Source organism: Acanthochromis polyacanthus, chromosome 21 (assembly GCF_021347895.1).
Source record: "Acanthochromis polyacanthus isolate Apoly-LR-REF ecotype Palm Island chromosome 21, KAUST_Apoly_ChrSc, whole genome shotgun sequence".
NCBI lineage: Eukaryota > Metazoa > Chordata > Actinopteri > Pomacentridae > Acanthochromis > Acanthochromis polyacanthus.
The window spans coordinates 4834017-4854273 of record NC_067133.1 but is presented as its reverse complement, the minus strand read 5'-3'; the positions used below and the strand labels follow the sequence as shown (position 1 = coordinate 4854273).

Below are 20257 nucleotides of genomic sequence, written 5' to 3'. Positions count from 1 at the left end.
GTGCTTCATGTCTGGGAAATCAATGTGTAGATTACATCTCGTTGGATTTTCTCAGTGATGACTCACATTAAGGCACAGCTCATGACGTTAGCAGGTTTGTGTAGATTACCAGGGTGTGATGTGTTGCTATAAAATTAAATAATCGCTTAAATCTGGCTTACTCTCTCCCAAAACATAATTAATCCTGCCAAATAAACAGTTTTCAGTCATGTACATCTGCATGAAAACTTCAGAGAGCTTAAGGGGGTGCAGGCAGGAAAAGCTCAAGTGTTTTGAAGTTGCTGAGACAAACAGCGTGAACTATGCTGCACTAAAACTTACAAAAAAGGCCTGAGGCAAACTCTAGTTACTTTACTCTCATTCACGGTCTAACATGGATGTATTCAACGATGTCACTAGACAAAAGCTAATTTCCTATAGCCAATGAGATGATTTATATTCTTTGAGTAGTTGCTGTATACAGGTATCATTATATGCAGCATCTTGTGTTAGATTTTTATGCATGTTGTTCAACTTTTGCTTCAGCAATTTCTTACACACATCAGAGTATACTCACTTATGCAGATAAAACTCTAAAAAGTTTTGTGTTCTCCTGCATATTATCTCAACCTAATCCATTTATTTGTGGCATAAACATTTCTTCAAGGAGCTGACGATGATCATCAATCACTCAGAACACAGATCAATATTCTGTCTTTGCAGGCTCGTGGCGGTGATATTTGACCGGCTTTAAAACTAAAACTAACAAACAAAGCTCACTAGACAGCATACTGAAGATGAGAGCCAGACGACATGTCTCTGTCATTAGTAACCTGGCTTTGTTAAAGAATCTTCTTTACATACCTTGGTTTATAAACTGCAGTCAGGTCCCAATCTCCACATTCGCAGACTCACGGGTTTGCAAGTCCTTCAGAGCTGTCCCACTGTCAAATCAGTGCAGGAAGATTCTGCAGACTTTTAAATGTGGTAATCCTGCACCCCACAAAATGTACACAAACCAGGCATGGAGTTCGTTTAAACAGAAGACGCTTGTGCTCTCAATGTGCACTCAATGAAGGACCTAGTTTCCCTGACCCATCACTGTACACACCAGTGAGCAGTGATGCCCAGCACATCTCTGGGGGTCATCAGGTGGAAACCTCCCTTCAACGGTGTTTCGCCTATTTAGCCCAGGAGGCTCGGCGGTGAACTCTGGTGCCCCAGATTCACCCCCCTAGTGCCAGTTCACACTGCTGCTACACGATCCAAACAGCACTGCCACATTTAGGAGATGCTCCAGGTAGCGACCACTGCCGATGCTACCAGCTAGCTAGTGCAGGATGCTGAATAACTAGTGCCAACTGCTAAAAAGTGACAGTGTTGATAGTGTTGAGAATGAATCCACAAAGAAGTGTATGTGTAAAGGCAACTGTCTGTCTGTTATTTATTGAACATTTCTACACTTGTTTGTACCTGTAGTAGTTTTCTAAAATGTATAAACACTGAAGGCACAGAGTGATTGACTGAGCAAAATAGCAATAATTTCAGTCTGTACTGTTGTAATTGTGTGTCATTCTTTCTTATACCATTTAAAACCCTCATAAACTCAAACACAACAGCTGTGACGTTGGCTAAGTCTGTGAAGGTTTATTACTCAGGCTTTGAAGTACACTGCTTTGGTGCCATGTTTCTTCAGTTGATTCTGATAAAACATGACTCTTGTGTTTCAGTTGCTGCTGAGTGGTGATGAGATGCTACAGGTGACCAGTGCTAAGTGTATGGCAGCTGTTCTGGTTCATTCTCCCAGTCAGTACAGCGCTCCCTTCATCAAGGCTGATGTGCCAGGTAACGTGCACTCACACAAGCACACTATATGCTCGCTATTCAAGCTCTTTTATTTGTCTTCTGCAAATAATTTCCTCTCTTCTCTCTGCTCCCTTTTGATTCCCTCTCCTTGTCTGCATTTGCGTTATTGCTCTCTCTGTCTGCGTTCCTCCTGCTTCTTGTTTGTCTTTGCCATGTCTCCTCTTCTATATGATTTGATGACACTGTAGTGATTCTAGTAGTGCATGCATTTCTCTCTTCACCCCGCAATTTCAGAATAAGATGGTGCTTTCGAAAAATAATATTGCCTTCATTCTTGATGTTCTAAATGTGCTAGAAAACATTATTTTGGAAGCGTTAATGATGATGAAGAGGTGATGAAGAGGACTATAGTGTAGAACTGTTCTCTGTTCTCCTTTTTTCTCTTCACTTGGTTTCACAAAAGTTCTGTTTTTGTCTCCATCTGTCATAGAGTTTCTGTTTGACTGTCTGGCGTCTACTAGTTGTGAGGCACTGCTGTGGTCTGTCTACAGCTGTTTGCTGCTGCTGACTGAAGACCCGCTCTTCTTCTCCCAGTGTCACTCCGTCTATGGTGAGAGCACTGATTATATACAAAGCTGGATGACGCGTCACAGCTTCCTGGAGTTGGAGCGCACTGCTTAATTCACAGCCTTTTATTGTGCAAAAAGAGCAACGTTCTCACACCACTGTGTCTTCATCAGGCTCTGATGCACAAAAAAGGGGAATGAATTAGCAATATGCTTCAGCCCCCCTTTTCCTTTCACTGCAAATTTGCTATTTTTGAGCTGAGAAGCACCACTTACAGCTGCTAGTTTCTCGTTTCTGCTAAAACCAGAATGTCTCTGAAATGTCATGACTGCAGATTGCAATGGCAAATGATGTTACCACCACAAGTTAGCAGCAAGCAGCTTCATTTTATATCAGTTACCACAACTGTGAGAGTGGTGCTTGAAGATCCAGTGACAGATTAAAATATCCTGAAGTGTGTATTTTTTGTAACAGCAGCAAGGATTTTTAATTACCCTGCTCAAGTAGAAGTTTTTAAACAGCTGTATCTATTAAACATCACAATTACATTACAAGGGAAGTTATATTTACACTGTTTGCTACAACACACTGTTATATCAACACGTCATTGCTATTTTAATCCAACAGAATCTGGAAAAATGGTCACACAAGCAAACAGTAATTGCATATTGACAAAAATGTCAGTATTTTGCATTCCTAAAGCATCAGTGATGAATATTGTGTGCCTGTGTGTGTTTGTGACTGGATTATGTATGTGAGACCTTACTGTCGCTGCAGCTCTGAACCTGAAAGGAACTGTTTAACAAACATGAACAGTTCAGAGCTAATTTACCAGTACACAGGATGTCTGATGTAACCCATCCTGAATGCTATTAGCTTCTTTCTTGAGGTCACTATGAACATGAGCTCATTACAGCGGATTCAGTGTAGCAGTAGATTAGAAAGATGTTCCACTGCCGCTGTTTAATAGGCATGATTGTGAGTGTTGGTGTGTGCACATCCTTTGCATTACGTTAATGAGCATGCCACTCATTTTAATGCAGGGAATCGCTGTAGCCTGTGGTGTCGCAGATATCCGACATCAAAACACTCTCAAACCTTTGGCATCGAGCAAGATTAGACAAGTGGTGGGCTGTGGGTTCTGTCTGCTCCTGTGCAAAGTTGAATCTAGTATTGCTTCGGAGCAGTGACTGTGTTTGTTGTGATGTGTGTTTAGGTATCGAGTCTCTGGTGCGCAGTTTGAAGGAGGCTCTGCGGCTGACCAGCCTCGAAGTGCCAAAACAAGGTTTGCTGCTGCTGACTGAAATACTGGAAAGGTGAGGTTTCTTTCTTTCTTTCTTTCTTTCTTTCTTTCCTTCTTTTCATCTTTCCTTCCTTCTTTCTTTCTTTCCTTCTTTCTTTCCTTCCTTCTTTCCTCCCTTCTTTCCTTCCTTCCTTCTTTCCTTCTTTTCTTCTTTCCTTCTTTCCTTCCTTCTTTCCTTCTTTTCTTCTTTCCTTCCTTCCTTCTTTCCTTCCTTCCTTCTTTCCTTCCTTCTTTCCTTCCTTCCTTCTTTCCTTCCTTCTTTCATTCCTTCTATCCTTCCTTCCTTCCTTCTGTCCTTCTTTCTTTCCTTCCTTCCTTCCTTCTTTCCTTCCTTCTTTCCTTCCCTCTTTCCTTCCTTCTTTCATTCCTTCTATCCTTCTTTCCTTCCTTCTTTCCTTCCTTCTTTCATTCCTTCCTTCTGTCCTTCCTTCTTTCTTTCCTTTTTTCTTTCCTTCCTTCCTTCTTTCCTTCCTTCTTTCCTTCTATGAGTAGTCATCAGTACATTAATCATTTCCACGCCCGTCTCTGTGACGTTTATGCATGTCATTTCACTATAGCTGCACACCCAATTATGTTTAGGATGTTTTAGTCCATTAAATGTTGCTTCATCAACTAAGCTGCATGTACAACTTCAGCTGCACTGACAAGGAAAAGGGACCTCTGGTACGTGTTAAATATGGTACACTAGGAAGTTTAATTAGATGTGAATTAACTGTCTGCTGTCTCCGAGATTAAAATATATCAGAGGCCAGTAAAACGCCATCCTATTTCTGCAAGGTTGACACATTTTTAATGGAATGTTCCCGCTGTCACATGGCAATGATACAGGGGATAAGAGATTTCATAATCTAAGAGGGAAATTTGTCCTTTACGCTGAGTGGAACGGTAAAAAAAGTATCCAGACCGGAGCTTTTAAAGCGCTGAACAAGCTGAAGTGTGTGTATGTGTGTTTTTGTGTGTGAGGGTGAGAGCGAGGAATTCATGGCCAATTTTTGCCATTAATGTGTCGTGTGTGTGTGCGCGTTTTGACGTTTGTGAATTGTCCGTGCTGTTAACGACAACGCGTGCTCACGTTTGTGCACACTTTAAAGTGCATGCATGTGTTATTTAGAATGTTCTATGCAACTTCTGTTGTGGCAACAGCGAGGCAGTCGCAGCTGTTGTGGTGCTGCATCACGGACGCATACTCTGGTGATCTTTGTAATGCCAATAGGTCAGCACTATTTGTTTGTTATGTGTACCTGCCCTTAAAGTGAGAAAATAATAGTCTGTGTTTTGGTAAGCGAGACAGAGGGAAGGCTGGTTTATTGAGATCCAGCGACATTCACTGGATTTATTGGCACAGCAAGTCAAAGAATTCTAGATAGACCAGGCAAAAGAACAGACTGCCGGCCTTTTGATGGGCTTTGTAGACTGTCAGTGCCAAAAATTCACATCAGCAAAGATGGCTACCACTCCCTGTCTCTTAACTTTTGGCATAGTTCTCACTGAATAGTAGATCCACAGCACCATGTCATTTTTGTTTTCTTATTTGCTGATGAGTATGATACTAGCCGTATTTATAAAGGACGTCTCTTTCTCTCTGTAGATTTTCTTCCCCTAGTTGCTGACCTTCAGTGTAACAATGGCACTGCTGTTACCCCTCCTTTGTCCTCATTTATGGCCCCAAAAAATGTTGTTTCCTTATCTGAAAAAAGTTCAAAAATTCAGCAAAAAATCCCCCCAATTTCTGAAAATTTGCAAAACCTTCAGGAAGAAAATTCCAATAATTCCTTAAAGTTTCCCTTAAAATTTTTATTTTAAAAAAATCCCCCAAATTTGGCAAGAAAATTCTTGTAAATATTTTCAAAAAAATAAGTAAAAATCTTCCCCAAAAAAATCCTAAAAATATCGAAAGTGATTCCATATACATCAGTAAATCTTCTAATATTTTCTTTAAGAACATTCACAAAAAAATCTACCAAAACCCAGAAAAATTCACTGGATTTTGGTGGATTTTTTTCATGAACATTTTGAACGTTTCTTTTTTCCACCAAAAAACATTCAAAGATTTCCCAAAAATGTTGAAAATGTGGACGTCAGAAGTGTCACTGTCAAAATGTTTTTTTTTTCCACATTTTCGAAATTTAAACGGTTCCATTTTGACCCGCAGGACAACACGAGAGTTAAAAAATGTGTGTGTGTGTGTGTGTGTTTGTGTGTAGACAGCCCCCGAGCGTGCATCTGTTTCCCAGTGGCCCAGGGTTTGTGGCGGTCTCAGAGGCTGTGGTGGCTGGAGTCTCCTGCTCTTGCCTGCTGGTAGCCACGCAGGCCGCCAGCGCCGCCTCCGCCTTGTTCAGGTGTACACAAAAACAAATGCAGTCGACACGAGTCAGGTGTTGTCAAGGACACACATGCAGATACATCCTGTGGATTTCTACCTATACTGTGAAAGACAAAGTTCAGGTTGTTTCGCTATTTCTCAGAAGAGTCCTTTCTGACTTTAGCTCACACAAAGGTACATTGCACAAGTCAACTATTCACCCAGTCACTGAAACTCATCAGTAATGAACGAACATATAAGTACACAAACTCAGTGTATGTCACACAGGTGCACATGCAAATACTCCCACATGCACAGTATGTCTGACTGTGCTACTTGCCTGTGTCTTCTCTTCACCATCCTCCTTAAAAGCCCAATATAACGGGTCCCATTCTCTGAATTCTCCAGGCTAAATCACCAGTCCAGACCAGTCCAGTACAAGGAAGTAGAAGGATTGATCGAGACCATCACTAGCAGATTCTGTGAGCTGCCTCTGCCCTCCTCTGCTCATCGACAGCGGATCTCTGTAAGTTAGTTGGGCTTTATGTTTATCCACAAATCCAAAAAGATAAAAAAAAAATGTATAAACTGGTGGAGGAGAGAACTGCCTGTGTCGTCTATCTGTGTCACCTTTTCCCGTGGAGAAGGTTATCCTACAGAGACTTATTTTATGTGGTTATCAGTGCCTTTAAAAGTGACACTGGCCTACATATCTGGCCTTGATGCTGTCTGCTGACCTGTCACTCAGTACATGTGTGATAGACATCTGTTATCAAAGGCACTTCCTTCTTCTGTGAAGGAATGAGTGTGCTTTTCTATTGTTTTTCACAGCCGCCCTTCATTGTTGAGTTTTGTAGAATCCTCCTTTCTGTCTGAAACTTAAAGAGAAACCAATGACTGTCAACAAAATATGTCAGGTTGACATGAATTATTACAGGCTAAGCAGCAAACGTTCTAGTAACACTGAGACAGAATACAGATACAAGACTTACCCTACGAGGTTTTCAACCACACAGGGATTTTAGTGTTTCTATCTGTCTGTTTAATGGAAAGCATTCATTGTTTGAAGTAAATTTAATCAAAGAAAATAATTTTCTTTGCAATGTGATCAGGTTTTCGTCTTGCGCTACATTATCTGTTTCCCCACTCTTCTTATTTTGTCCTGATCTCTCGTTGGCATGTTCAGGGGAGTCTGAAGCGGCTCGATCCTAGCAGCCAGCTTTCCAAGTCTGAACGATTTCTGCTTCAGGCCCTGGTCTGTTTTCAAGCTGCCTGCAGGTCAGAACTGTGTTAGGTAACACGTTCAAGAAGTTAAATGTAGTCACTGAGATAGTCAAGGGATCACTGAATAAACTGAGTCACTGGTGGATGAAGTGTTCAGTCTTTTCTTGTTTTTTCATTCTCTATTAATTAGGTTCTACCTTATGTCTTTAGGCCTGTTTTATGATATCTGTAATTGGGGAAAACCATCTGATTACCTTTAGTACTGACTTGAAAGAAGTGCTATTTTGTGATTATATAAAGGGAAAGAGTCACTGAATGAATGTTTTCAGCCACCAAAAGAAACTTTCACTTAAAAGGCAGAATAAAGAGTTCAGTTAAACCAGTGTGTGTGTACCTAGAATTTCTGTCTTTGCAATTTTTATATATAAGTTAGTGTGTGTTTGTGTTTGAGAAGTGCCTGTGTGTGTCCAAGGTTGGCTGAACAGTGTGCGTCAGAGCCTGTTCTGAGGGAGAACACGTTCACAGCTCCATATAAACACAACAACGATCAGGACTCGGTGGAATCTCTATGCCAGTGTCTGCTGCGCTGCTGCGACTCCGTCTGGATACCCACCGTTATTGTAAGACACTCAGTTACACATACATGCACATGTCCGATTCATCATCTTCTCATCTCAACATCCTGTAGCTCTGTCGCAGTTTGAACAAAACACTTGAAAAATGATCAGTTGCTGGCCTCTCTTTTCTCAGATATAGGTCACAGTGATTATTGTGTGCCGTCTGGCGATTCCTCTACATTAATGAGCACAACCTCGCAGCCTCTGTCTTCATTTGCTTTGTGTACACATGGATACGTGTGCTTATCGATCAGTGTGTCTCTGTGTGTACTGCTAGTAATCGCTTTTATCTTATATTTGGCTGGGTTTCTTCAGGGTACAAATCAAGACAAAACGGTTTACAGTTTGTATTGTTTTTTCCTGTGTCTGCAGAAGATGTGTGAGCGTGCACCCAACGCCAAGTCACTGCAGTACTTCTACTCCATCTTATCTTCACAGTTCATCCTACTTCCAGCTCTCATGCCTGCCTTTGCATGTAAACTCGGTGAGTTGTGTAACATTATAGAAACTCATACCAAAAGCAAGCGCTGCGTGATTTGATGACGCATTCTTGCAGTGTCATACATTCTGTCTCAGAGGTACACGGGAACCACCTGGCAGTGTGTGTTCTTCTTTTTGCACTGACACTGAATTCTGATCAGAATTCATGAACTGGTCAACTTGACTCGTAGTGAATAAATATTTATTTCCAGTTATCTGCAACAGTTTAATGTGCAGTCATTGTAGTATTATTGTAATAGCATTTCACCTTATTGTTCATTTGAATTGATCTAAAACAAATTTGAACAATTAAAAAAAAAAAATCCCTTATTCAGTCAATTATTCAATTCATTCAAACTATTTATTTCCCCTAAAAATCCAAATGACTATTTTATTTAGCTTCATATTATTTTAAATTTCTCAACTTTCTGAGGATGTATATGAGGAACCAGGGCAACGATATTAAACAGCTAAATGAACTGAACTTGATCTTGATGCGGGATTATTTAGTAAGTTAAGCAAACTTTAAAATCCTAGAACTTTGATCTGATTTACCTCCTGGCATTCATATTATGGGAATAATTTAAAAGGCCTTAAATTCATTACGTAAGAGAATCAGTATGTTGGATTTTTAAGAAGCATTTCATGCGTTACAGAAAAATATTTGGCATAATCAATAATACATTTACATTTAGTCTCGTTTTCATTTTATCTTTATGAAATTTAAACTTCTCTTTAGTACGCCCAGAGTGCTCTCCCACAGCCAAGACATTAGATACAGCTTAATGTCTTTAAACAAGAACTGGATACAAACCAATCAATAAACTTTACTTTAGACATTGAAGACACATTTCCTTATTTCAAGATGCCTGATCAAGTTAGTTTGAATTCACCTGTGTGTCCCTGTGTGTACGTTTAGGTATCAGCCTTCCTTTTCACTTTATTGGAGCGCTCTTTAATCTCTTTAGAGCCAACCCAGGACTGCTAATACATACATTAACGGTAACTTAAGGGGACTTCTGAACATTTATCAGTGTTGCTGCTTCACACTAAAAGCTTGAAACTGAAAGAAGAAGTCAAAGTGAATACAGTTTGTTTATGACAGATTTAGTGGATCTTCATTAGCAGTTCATGTAAGCAACTTCACCGTGGCATGGCTTGGTGCTGCTAACCCCGACACAGTGTTTTTCTGGTGACAGATGGATCCGTGTTCCACTGAGACGAGATTTATGATTTCAGTTGGCATTGCGGCTGGTGCCGGGACTGCAGGCTGAGCTCTTGTTTTTAGATTAGCTGCATTCATTTCTTGTTACTGTTGGCTTTACACATGTTGTTGTTGGTCTTGCTCACATTAATATAGCACCAGCTCATTCCACAGTGAAACTATACGCCTCTGTGTGTCTCATCCACATAGGAATGCAGAACACAAACACAGAAACCAAACACATTTTCTAAACAAGCCTGCTGTTTTAATCCAGATGAGCCAGTTAAACACCTTCCTTAAGTGTTGTTTGAATCCTTAAATGCCTGACTAAATTAAATAAGCAGAAACAGAAGCAGTTCCTCCATAAAGCTTAATTCCCAGCTCATCATGCAAAGCAATTAGCTTCATTTCATTTCATCATCACATAAAATACTGTGCTCTCCTTTGAGCCATTGAGCCTTTCTGTCAGCGTAATTAGATAGTGTTTATAAAACCAAAATCTATATTTTGTGCAGTTAAAAATGATGCCAGGAACAGAAATACCAACAGCTGATTTTGCTTTCATCAAAGATAGAGCTAAATGCCTGGATTAAATTTTTATCGCTGTAGGAGAAAAAACTATGTCCAAAACTGGCAGTCGAGATGATGAGGCTCAATTACTGACAGGAGACTTGTTGCCTCCAGCATCGAGACAGGAAAGTGTGGTACCATTATAATCCACAGACTGCCTTGTGATTCCATCATACGAGCCGTGATGCCTGTCAGTGTGCTCACATTCTGACCAATGAGAGCTCATAAGTTATGTCTACAACCAATGAGAGCTCATGAGTTATGTCTACATTATTACATGATTACATGAGTGGTCGGCACTCATTGTCACATCGTCACGCCTTTTTTTTTTTATCTCAACTACACATCTGTCGTAACTGTGTTGTGCATGGTCGCAATTTTAACGTGTTGGCAAAATCTGTCCACTTACATCCAGACAGACAGACACATAAAAACCTGGCAAACTACTTAAAGCTGCCTTTGTTGTAGCTCCTCTGCAGTAGGTGACCGCATTCATATTGTGCCATGACGGCACACACACACAGATACAAAGAGACAGACACACGAGGTGAAAAAATACCAGCCACTCTGTTGCATCTGGTAGCAAACCAAAGCTTTATATTTATGCTGCAAGCTGTTATCAAAGCAGAGCAGTTTGCTGCTGATATGGCAAAGGTCCATGTGTACTAAAGAAGGAGTGAGTTAGCGGATTGTTCTCTTCCACTGGTGCAGCCAAGACGTTACGCACAGCTTTTGTCCACACAATGAATTAAAGCAACTGCTGTCCCATTCCCTCTGCTTCAGCCAAAAGGTGTTCCACCGACCAGTCAGCTTATTTTTAGAGAATACTTTTTGTTGTTCCAAACTAATGCCTGATGAAAATAAGAAGATTTGCATCACATAGTTCATTCTGGCATAATGATAACAGGTGTGTCATTCCATGCAAACTCTTTTTCCAGCTTGTGTCATGGATTCTTTAAAGAAAATCATGTGAAAACTTGTTAAATTTATGCGACCTTGCAAAATCCAAATGCTCAAAAATTATAGATATTTGAAGTTTGGCCCTCTCATCTTTTTTACAATTTGTTCTATGGAATCAGTTTTGTTCCAGAGGAAGCGATGGATAAAAAAGGCTTATCCTACTACTGGTGGCAAAGAATATGATAACTGTGTCTTAGCTCAGCCCACTACCTCCTACCCTCCACCAATGGACAGAGAGTTTAAAGGAATTGTATTTAATGGGGAAAAAATAACAGCAAAACTCCATTTGAAGTTAGGTTCCTCTTGTTATTCCTTACTTTAATTTAACTTAGTTTGATTTTACATATTTGACAGGCTGGGGGAGATGTTTCTGTTTGAATTGCAAGTGGAGATGTAACGATATGTGTGTCTGGATTGTGTATTTTTACATGTTTCATGACCCTTTTTTAATTAAATTATCATTAAATTAATTTGAAATTCTCCTCTTTATGTGGGTGTAGATGATGCCATGAGTTAGTCGTGCTGCCGAAGTGTTTGTCCATTTTTTAACTGCATGTAAATATTTATAAAAACATGTAGTTTAAATAAAAATTTGGTTAAGGTAGGGCAAAAGTTTAAAAAATGGTTAGTGCTATTTAATTAATTTTAATAAATTTTATTTATTTCATTTTATTCTTTTTTCTTTTTTTTTATTATTCATAGATGTGTTACCTCTATGTTCTGTTCTTTGTGTTCCAGTTGAATAAATAAGTGGCTTTGTACTTTTTTTTCTCATGGAAAACCAAAAAAAATAAAAAAAATTGGTCACAAAAAAAATGATTAATGCTGATACACAGAAAGGGGTTTGTGGGGGTTAAACCACTGACCAGAATGGGGCTTGAAAAAAATGGGAAAGAATTAACAATAGTCCTTACTGAGAAAGTAGGCAGTAAAATATCTGTAAGGTGCATTTTAGCTGGTTTTGGTGCTCTAGTGTTTTCCCCTAAGAATTAGACTAAATAAAAGGCTGCTTTTTTTGCCCAGTACTTGGTCTTGTGCGTGTGTATTTTAATGATCATCTCTTAGTTTCTGCTTCTTATGCTCTTGGTACCATTCATTTTAAAAGTGTTACATAAATACAGTTTTTAACATTCTAATCCTTTTCCTAATTTCATACTGTTTTACTATTTATTCATTCCTCTCTTCGCCTCCTTTTCCTCCAGCCTCCTCCGGTTTCTACAGGCTGGCTGTGGAGCACAAAGGCCTCTCTGTGCAGGAAACAGGTACGGTGTAACGGGATAACCTGAGGACACACACAGACACACACTCATACACGGCATTGAACAAAGTACTGCTGTCCAAAAGCCGTGGTAGCTCAGAAGTTGACTTCGTATTATCATTCTCTGTTGGAACACACTCAGCAATGAGACAGATAACACTGACTGAGGCATCTGTCATTTTTCTGTCACTCTGTCAACTCTTTTCCAATAAGACAGTCTTCTCAGCAGTGTGTCTGTCTCACAGTGATGGATCCGCAGCTTCAAAGTCTGCACTGTGTTTTGCATTGTGCGTGTCTGTTTTCGTATATGCAAGCGTATGCGTTGTAGTCGGTGCGTGTGTAGGTGTTAGAGTGCGCCTCTCTGAGCTTCTGTGTTTGTTAGCGTGGTCATAACTGTGGTCGGCTCAGTAGGCTTTAGGCCCCCTGCTCTGAGCTGTATTGAAACTGAACCATACTGCGTCTGTGTTTCATATTTGAAAGGAGTAAGTCAAGACACATCCTGCCCTGTGTTTCAGTTCACTCCTCTTCTGTATTGACCGTGCTTTGTGCAGTATGTGGTGCTTGTCTCAGGTGCCCTCATTTTTTTCTTCGTTTCACTCCACAGTTCCCCCCCTCCTCTCTTTGTACTGCCTGCTTTTTGTATTCATTGTTATTTTCCGTGTCTCTTGTGTGCTTTTCTCCCTCTCGACCAAATCTTTCAGGAACCCAGATCTGAATGCATCTTGCTGTGGTTTTCTACAGAATCTCAGTGTGTGTCTGCTTTCCCGGTCAGACCCTGCTTCTGGTTCCTACCACCATGGTATGCAAAACTGTGCGCACACTTGCACCACACGCAGAGCTACACGCAGCACCAGGAAAACCCTGTTCTTCCTGTTAGCGTCCAAGCAATGATGTCATGCTTGCCAGTTATCTGTTCAAGGGCTGACTGGAATGTTGGTAGTGTTCAAGATGTAATTTTTTTGTGTAATGGCATGCCACTTCAGAGTTATAGTTTATCAGCATAGGAATTGTAGAAATGTTCTAATAACCCACTGTGACAAGTGTTACTGACTCAGGAAAGCCATCATTGATAATACCATTGCTATATAATATTAGAAAACCTTTATTCCAAGCTTGATTTAGTTACTTTCCAAAGATCAACACCTGTTTGTGTTAACGAGAGAAAGTTAAATGTAGGTAATATTGAACAGGCTTAATCAAATGGACATTATGTTATGTAGGCATTATTTATTTACTAAATCAAACAGCATTCTGTATGGAGAAAATTCTTCTTCTTCCCTTCGTTCATTTCCTAGGAGTCATACAATCTTTCTTTGTTTCTTTAACCCAACATCCATGTTGTTCAGCAAAATGTCATCCTTGTAAGACTTACCTGAAGGCGTAGAGATTATTGAGTTAAAGAGAGATATTGAGCCTAAAGTCACAGTTTTCAGTGTCAAGAAGGTGACTCCCTTTTAATTTGACAAAATCACCATGGTAACTGATGCTGCAAGCTAACCTCCTACAAATGAGGCTCTGTTCAGAGTTTGGGAATTAAATCCACTGTAAGAAACACCACCCTTTCATCAGTTCTTTTCCTGAGTGATGCAGTTCTCAATTGTACAAATGCATTCTGTCTGCAAACTTGTTGAGCCTTAGTAATCCCACAGAGCGAAGTCTTGCAGTTCCAGCAGCACAAACTGCATGTGTCACATTGTCCCTGGGATCCTTCACGCATTCAGTTAATAATGTAGAAAATGTATCACTATGTTTCAGTGACTGGTGCTGATTTTATGCCAAGTCTGCTTTACACTGCTAGTACTGCAGAACAGACAGAACACAGAGAAGATAGAAGACTAGTCAAGATAGAAAACTGACTAGTGCGTCGGTATTTTTTTTACAGATAAAGTGCTATAAATAGCTTCAGTTCACTTTGATTGGCCAAAAAGTAAAGTAATATTCATGTATCCTTCATTATGAGAAAGAGTCAAACCTAAGACCTCTAATGTGCAGCTGTCACATTACAAACAAGAAAAGCACTCAGAGAGCACAAGGCTGCTCAGTCGTTGTATCATTTCTGACGGATGAAATCTTGAAAAAAATTGTGGCAGAAATCACGGCACCGTAGAATGTGTCTATTTAATATAGATGTACCCACAAACAAAGGACATTGCGCTGAGCATAGGTGTGTGTTATGCATGTGTACGTTATCTACAGATACCGAATCGTGTGACCTAAATATGTAGCGGGTGGCAGAAAATGATGAGACTCAGAAACACCCCATTATTTAATTATTGTTCCTTGTATCCATTTCTGATGGATTATTCCTGATAAGTCTGCAGCGGTTGATTTTAGTAGGATCACAATCATGTGATCGTCAGCAGGCAGCTGATGTAGTGTTCACTTGTTGTCATAGTTACAGTGACGCTGTGACGCTGTCTCGCCATACACAAATCTGCAGTAAATCCATGGATCCAGTCTATCAGCCGCATCACTGCCAAAATCTAATGAGGCGATCCTTGTGTAATTTCTGACCTTCCCTGAAATTTCATCCAAATCTGTTATTCTCTTTTGAGTAATTTTGTGCACAAACAGACAGACAGACAAACGTCCGCCGGTTGTCTCATATCTCCGCTGCGTTCCTTGGCAGAGGTATAAGCAACTGCACTGAGAGTAGACAGAGCAGTACAGTAAGTATATTACCGTGATAAACTGCTTTTTACCGTGATGGTTATTTTTTATATTCTCCATAGCTCTGCAGTTGAGCTTTCCACACTGCACTTTCAATGTGGAAAAGCTCAGCCATGGTGTTGGCTGCTTATTTCACTCATTTGTATGCCATGTATAAAAAACACCCTATGGACATGATAAAAAGGTAAGATAACGTAATTTTTCACCGGAGACAATCTTTGAAGACTGCCTGACTCTCAGCAGACAAGCTTGTGATGCCATTTCAGAAAAGTGTTTGCAAATTCTCTGACAACAGCTTTGGCTTCGATACAGGATGAAAGGAGGGGACCCAGGTGTGGGTTTAATGTGTGAAATGGCTTTGAATTGAGCACTGAAGTCCCTGAATAAATCGCTTAAGTGTGAGAGCACTTTGTGACAACACAGATTACACTCTTCTAACTAAACGCTCATTGACTCTGATTGTGTGAGACTGGAGTAAATTATATGAAAGACAAGTAACTACAGGTAAATGAAACAAAATCAAGTGCTAAAACTCAGCACTGCTCCCTTTAATCTATTTCTACATCACTGTAACATTCCCTAAAATAAAGAGCAAAAACATCCTGTTCAAATCTGCAGTTGTTCCCCAGGGAATGCATTGTGACACTGACAACAGAGATGAGAAAATATTTCTTTGAGTTAATGAGATGTAAGAGTTTGTACGAGCAAATGTTCAGCTTTGTGTTTGTGTGCAAGCTGTGGCGAGTGTGTGCGTGTTTGTTTATGTGTGTTTCTGACTGTGAATAATGAGTTCGGCGAAGCTAGACTTCTGTTTGTTCCTTTTCTGCTTGTCACCATCTTCCTCCCTTTTATCAGCCCTTATCTGGTTTCACTTTCGTTTCCAGCCTCTTGCTTTCCCTCATTTTTCTTTGCTCTCATCTTGAGTTTTACCATCTCATTTTATGTTTTATATTTTTCTTATTAAAAAAGTCATTTTTTAGCATTATTTTAAACTTTGAGGAGCCAATTTTTTCCAGATTTTATATTCGATGCTATTTATTTCCCTCATCTCATGTTTTGCACATCGTCTCATCAGTGTTTTGTTGATTGAATTGCTTTTTGAAACTGCTGATTGATTTTTTTTTTTAGTTTTTAAAGGATATAATCTATCCTGCGCTTAAAAGATAATTTTTTAAAGGCTGTGTGAATATTTAAGTAAGCTCTTCTCTTCTCTTCTCTTCTCTTCTCTTCTCTTCTCTCTCTTCTCTTCTCTTCTCTTCTCTTCTCTTCTCTTCTCTTCTCTTCTCTTCTCCTCTCTCCTCTCCTTCTCCTCCTCCTCCTCTCTCTCCTCTCCTCTCCTCTCCTCTCCTCTCCTCTTCCTCCTCTTCCTCTCTTCTCTTCTCTTCTCTTCTCTCTCTTCTCTTCTCTTCTCTTCTCCTCTCCGCTCCTCTCCTCTCCTCTCCTCTCCTCTCCTCTCCTCTCCTCTCCTCTCCTCTCCTCTCTTCTCTTCTCTTCTCTTCCTGTTGATCAAAACCTAACAGGAGGCAACATGTCACTGCATCCTTTTTTTCTCTCCCATCTGCTTGTCCCCCTTCTCATCTTTCATCGGCTTTCCTCTCCTGCACTGCTTTCACTCATAGTCCTCCCTTTGAGGCTCTCTACAGCCCTCTTTTCTTTTCACACCTCAGTTCTCGACTCTGTCCACTCTTTACCTACAGGTAATGACTGCAGCGGTTCCTCGACCCCTTCTACTTATTTTTCTCTGGTCACAACATTTTTTTTTTCCATTTTATCCCACAGTGCTCCCTCCAGACCACACACTGCCTCCCTCTCTCCTTTCATTCCTGTTTATATTATTTCCCCCTCTTCTTTATTCCTTTAACCCATATTCCCTTCTTTACTTAGTTTGCCTAACTCCCCACAGACTCTGCTAGTTTCGTGTAGTCATGGATGAGTAACCTTCATCCTTCTCTCCTTTCCCTACTTTGTCGTTCTTCTTGTTTTTACTCTAATCCATCTTTCCTCCTCATAAGTATACTACAGGTATTGTTCTGTCCTTCCTGTGGCCTCTCTTTTGTTTTTCCTCAGCCCTACGAGAAGACTACGTAGAAACAGTACATTATTCTCTATTCAGTGCTGTCCTTCCTTGCTCTTTGTCTGTGCTTGTCCATTTTACTTGTTTAGACGCTGCATCTCTTATTATTTCTCTCACACATCTTTCTCCATGCTACCCCCTCTTCTTGCTCTCTTTTTCTCACTACCTCCCTAAGACCACCCAGCTATTTAGGCAACATCGCAACACACTCTTTTAGCCTCACCAGAATCATGTTTTTCTCTTTTATGCAGCAACATTCATGTATTTATATTCTATAGTCTTTAAAGAAGTCGCCTCATGACCCTTGGTGTCTCTCTTCTTCAACATCTCGTCCTGCAGTTTCACTTTCCTTCTTGATGTTCCCTTGCAGACTCTACCTGTCATTCCATGTGCTTTGTTAAATCTTTATTCTTATCTTTAGGGGCCTCATTGTGAAAACATGTTTGTTTTTTTACTTTGCTATGTCACACAAATGAATTTTCAAAGAATGTTATAAATATTTGAGTTTGAGCTTTCATGCAGCCATGTCTGCTTAATGATGGATATTGGCTTTATGTGTGGAATATATAGTGTGAAATCCAGCCCTAATCATTTTCGTCCCTGCGTGATTTTTTCATAGCCTCAGCTTGGCTTGGTCAGTCATAAACACAAGATGATGAGTAACAAGTCTTTTGTAAATAGGCCTCGGGGCCTCTTTGCATTTTTTTTTTTTTTACTCTATCCATCTTTCTACTTCATCTGTAATCTCTCCTTCTCTTCTCCTTCTCACTTTCTATCTTCCTGTTTCTGGCACTGATTATTGAAACTCTTCTCTGTCTTATTTCCTTGCTTGTCCCCCCAGATGTTGAAGAAGTAGAGAATCTTCTGCCTGTGCAGCCTTCCGTCTCTGTGCTGCCATCTGTCAGACCTGGCCCTCTCTGCTGTCTGAATATAAAGGACCAAGGGCCACCCAGTACTGCCTGGTGATTAGTGCTCTGCCTTAGCTCTGCAGCATGGAGACAGGTAGTGCAGTCTGGATGGGTCACTGGACTACACAGAACAGCGTCAAACAACAGAACGCAGTAAAATGAAAACACCCTCACCTACGCTGATCACATTTTACACATGCAGACATGCACTGGCACTGTGGGGATTCTTAATGTTATTCTGAGAGCTGAACATTTGCATTTGCTGGGAAATCTGTTCAATTTTAAATCAACCAAGTGCCATAAAATCTTGTGTTCCAAGCTGGTGTTTTGTAGAAATGGATTTTAATCAAAAAAATATTTCAGCATCAGTAAAAAGCATTTTGCTGATCCATTTCTCAGCACTGTGCAGAGTACTGCTGCATTAGGGGTTTTATAAGAAAGAGCAAACAGTTTGATCCAGGAGCACTGACTTTATCGTCCACAGCAGTGTCCATTTGGACTTTAACAAATACGTCTTTTGATCAGAACAGTCGTTTCCTGGCTTGGTGGCTGCTGAGGACTTTGATGTCACTGTATTACCTGTGGTAGGGGAATTGATGAAAAAGTACAATGTCATCAGACGTCTCTGTACTCAGTGCCAGAGCTGGTAGCCAGCTGGCAGCACCACTAGCCTGCGTTCCAGTTTGTCTGTGTTTAATCCTTTCAGTATGATATGATGATATTAACAGAATTAAATCTTACATCTCCTCCTACTACATGAGAATATTTCAGATTTCTGTTTTCTTCATAAATATTTGATAATCACAGTATTTTGAGAACTTAAATTATTAATATGGATATGATATTTATAGTTGGCTTTATCAGCAGAATTTTAAAACATCGACAATACTCGAAGCAGCACTTTGCTGAGACTGTAATATGGTCCAGCAGAAAAGGCACCATATGAACTATAATGCTGTGTGCACATCGCTGAAATCCCAGACACTATTCTACCAGTAGAGTTATGTTGAGTATCAGATTTATATAATATAAATTCAGTTGGACTGTACATGTCGCTGTAGCTCTCTCTCTGTCCCACCAGTTTTCTGCTGCAGCACACTGAGTAGCGTTCTTAAACCCATATTTTATGACCTCAGTGATATTGTACGTCAGCCCTCTTTGGAAAGTTTAATCTGTCCTTCTGTGGATACCCGGCTATGCATTACCCTCTGGGGAAGGGGATGAAAACCTCTCCTGCCACTGTGTGGTCTCAGCAAGACTATGGGAGATGTGGTCAGAGATTCACACAGCTTGGGAGGGTGTGCAGTGGGTGTGTACTCAGTGTGTGTGTCCTTGGTATACATTCTAACGAGTGTTTACATCTATTTCTGCATTGAAAGAGAAATAGAAAGTTTCTGCCATCAGCATGTCCTTGGAGCACTTTTTCTTCTTTGCACACAGAGTTTGTGTGTTGACCACTTCATTCCCCTCATTCTGAATGTGTCTGCTGTCTGTGTGTTTGCATATGTTGTAATGTAAATGTTTGGCCCCCATTTATCTGACTCTGTAATATTGGAAGTAGTGTCATTACTGTGTGTGTTTGTGTGTGTGTCCTTCAGGCTCCTTCCAGACCAGACCGTGTTTTCCAGTGTGGTGCGGCTGCTGCGTTCAGTGCAGCGAGCAGGGCAGCTGTGCCTTGCCTCCCTCTGTGCTCCGCTCTGCCCTCTACCTACTGGCAGTGACACCAGGACAAGAACCCCAGCCTTGACGGGGTAATTGTGATCACCCCACAGAGCAACAGAAACCAAGACACATTCTGTAACTTGCAAAAGTAGTAAAGGAGCTAGATTGTAGACAGTCAATTTAAATGCATAAGTTGAACGTTTTCAGGAAAGCTTCCATACTTTGTAGAACACAATCCTTTTTGTAGATTTGTCTTATGATGCCTCAGCTCTTATACTTCAAACTCATTTAGATGTATTTCCAGTGTTTGTACCTATTTACCACACACCAAACGACACGACAAATCAAATCATATATATTTATATAGCATGTGAAAAACAACCTGAGTTGCATCAAGTGCTGTACACGTTGTTAGATAGGCAGCAAAAATCTGCAGACAGACAATATAGTAGATACATCGAAACAGAATTATACAGACAGTATAAAAGTAGCAAAGAGAGGATAGCAACTTGTAAGATCTATTTCCAAACTGAAAATAAATATGAAATATTAGGAGCAAGCGCAGCCACATTTGAGACGGTGTACATCTCCAGGTTTTTATTGAAAATACTAATGGAGCAGGAACATTGATTGGATTGAAAAAATGGTATTCCACAGCTTTGGGACTGCTACA

The 20257-nt window shown here is 40.3% G+C and overlaps 1 protein-coding gene across 1 annotated transcript in view; it reads left to right on the top strand.

Annotated features, from left to right (window-relative positions):
• Positions 1-20257, top strand: part of LOC110965853 (meiosis inhibitor protein 1) — a 74149-nt gene that overhangs the window by 15987 nt on the left and 37905 nt on the right. The window contains 17 exon segments of the mRNA XM_051941485.1: positions 1710-1824; positions 2276-2395; positions 3569-3668; positions 5860-5994; positions 6366-6483; positions 7144-7235; positions 7654-7801; positions 8171-8282; positions 12215-12256; positions 12259-12274; positions 12972-13069; positions 17436-17445; positions 17865-17989; positions 17992-18016; positions 19521-19578; positions 19580-19651; positions 19653-19673. Coding sequence (XP_051797445.1) covers positions 1710-1824; positions 2276-2395; positions 3569-3668; positions 5860-5994; positions 6366-6483; positions 7144-7235; positions 7654-7801; positions 8171-8282; positions 12215-12256; positions 12259-12274; positions 12972-13069; positions 17436-17445; positions 17865-17989; positions 17992-18016; positions 19521-19578; positions 19580-19651; positions 19653-19673 — 1407 coding nt within the window.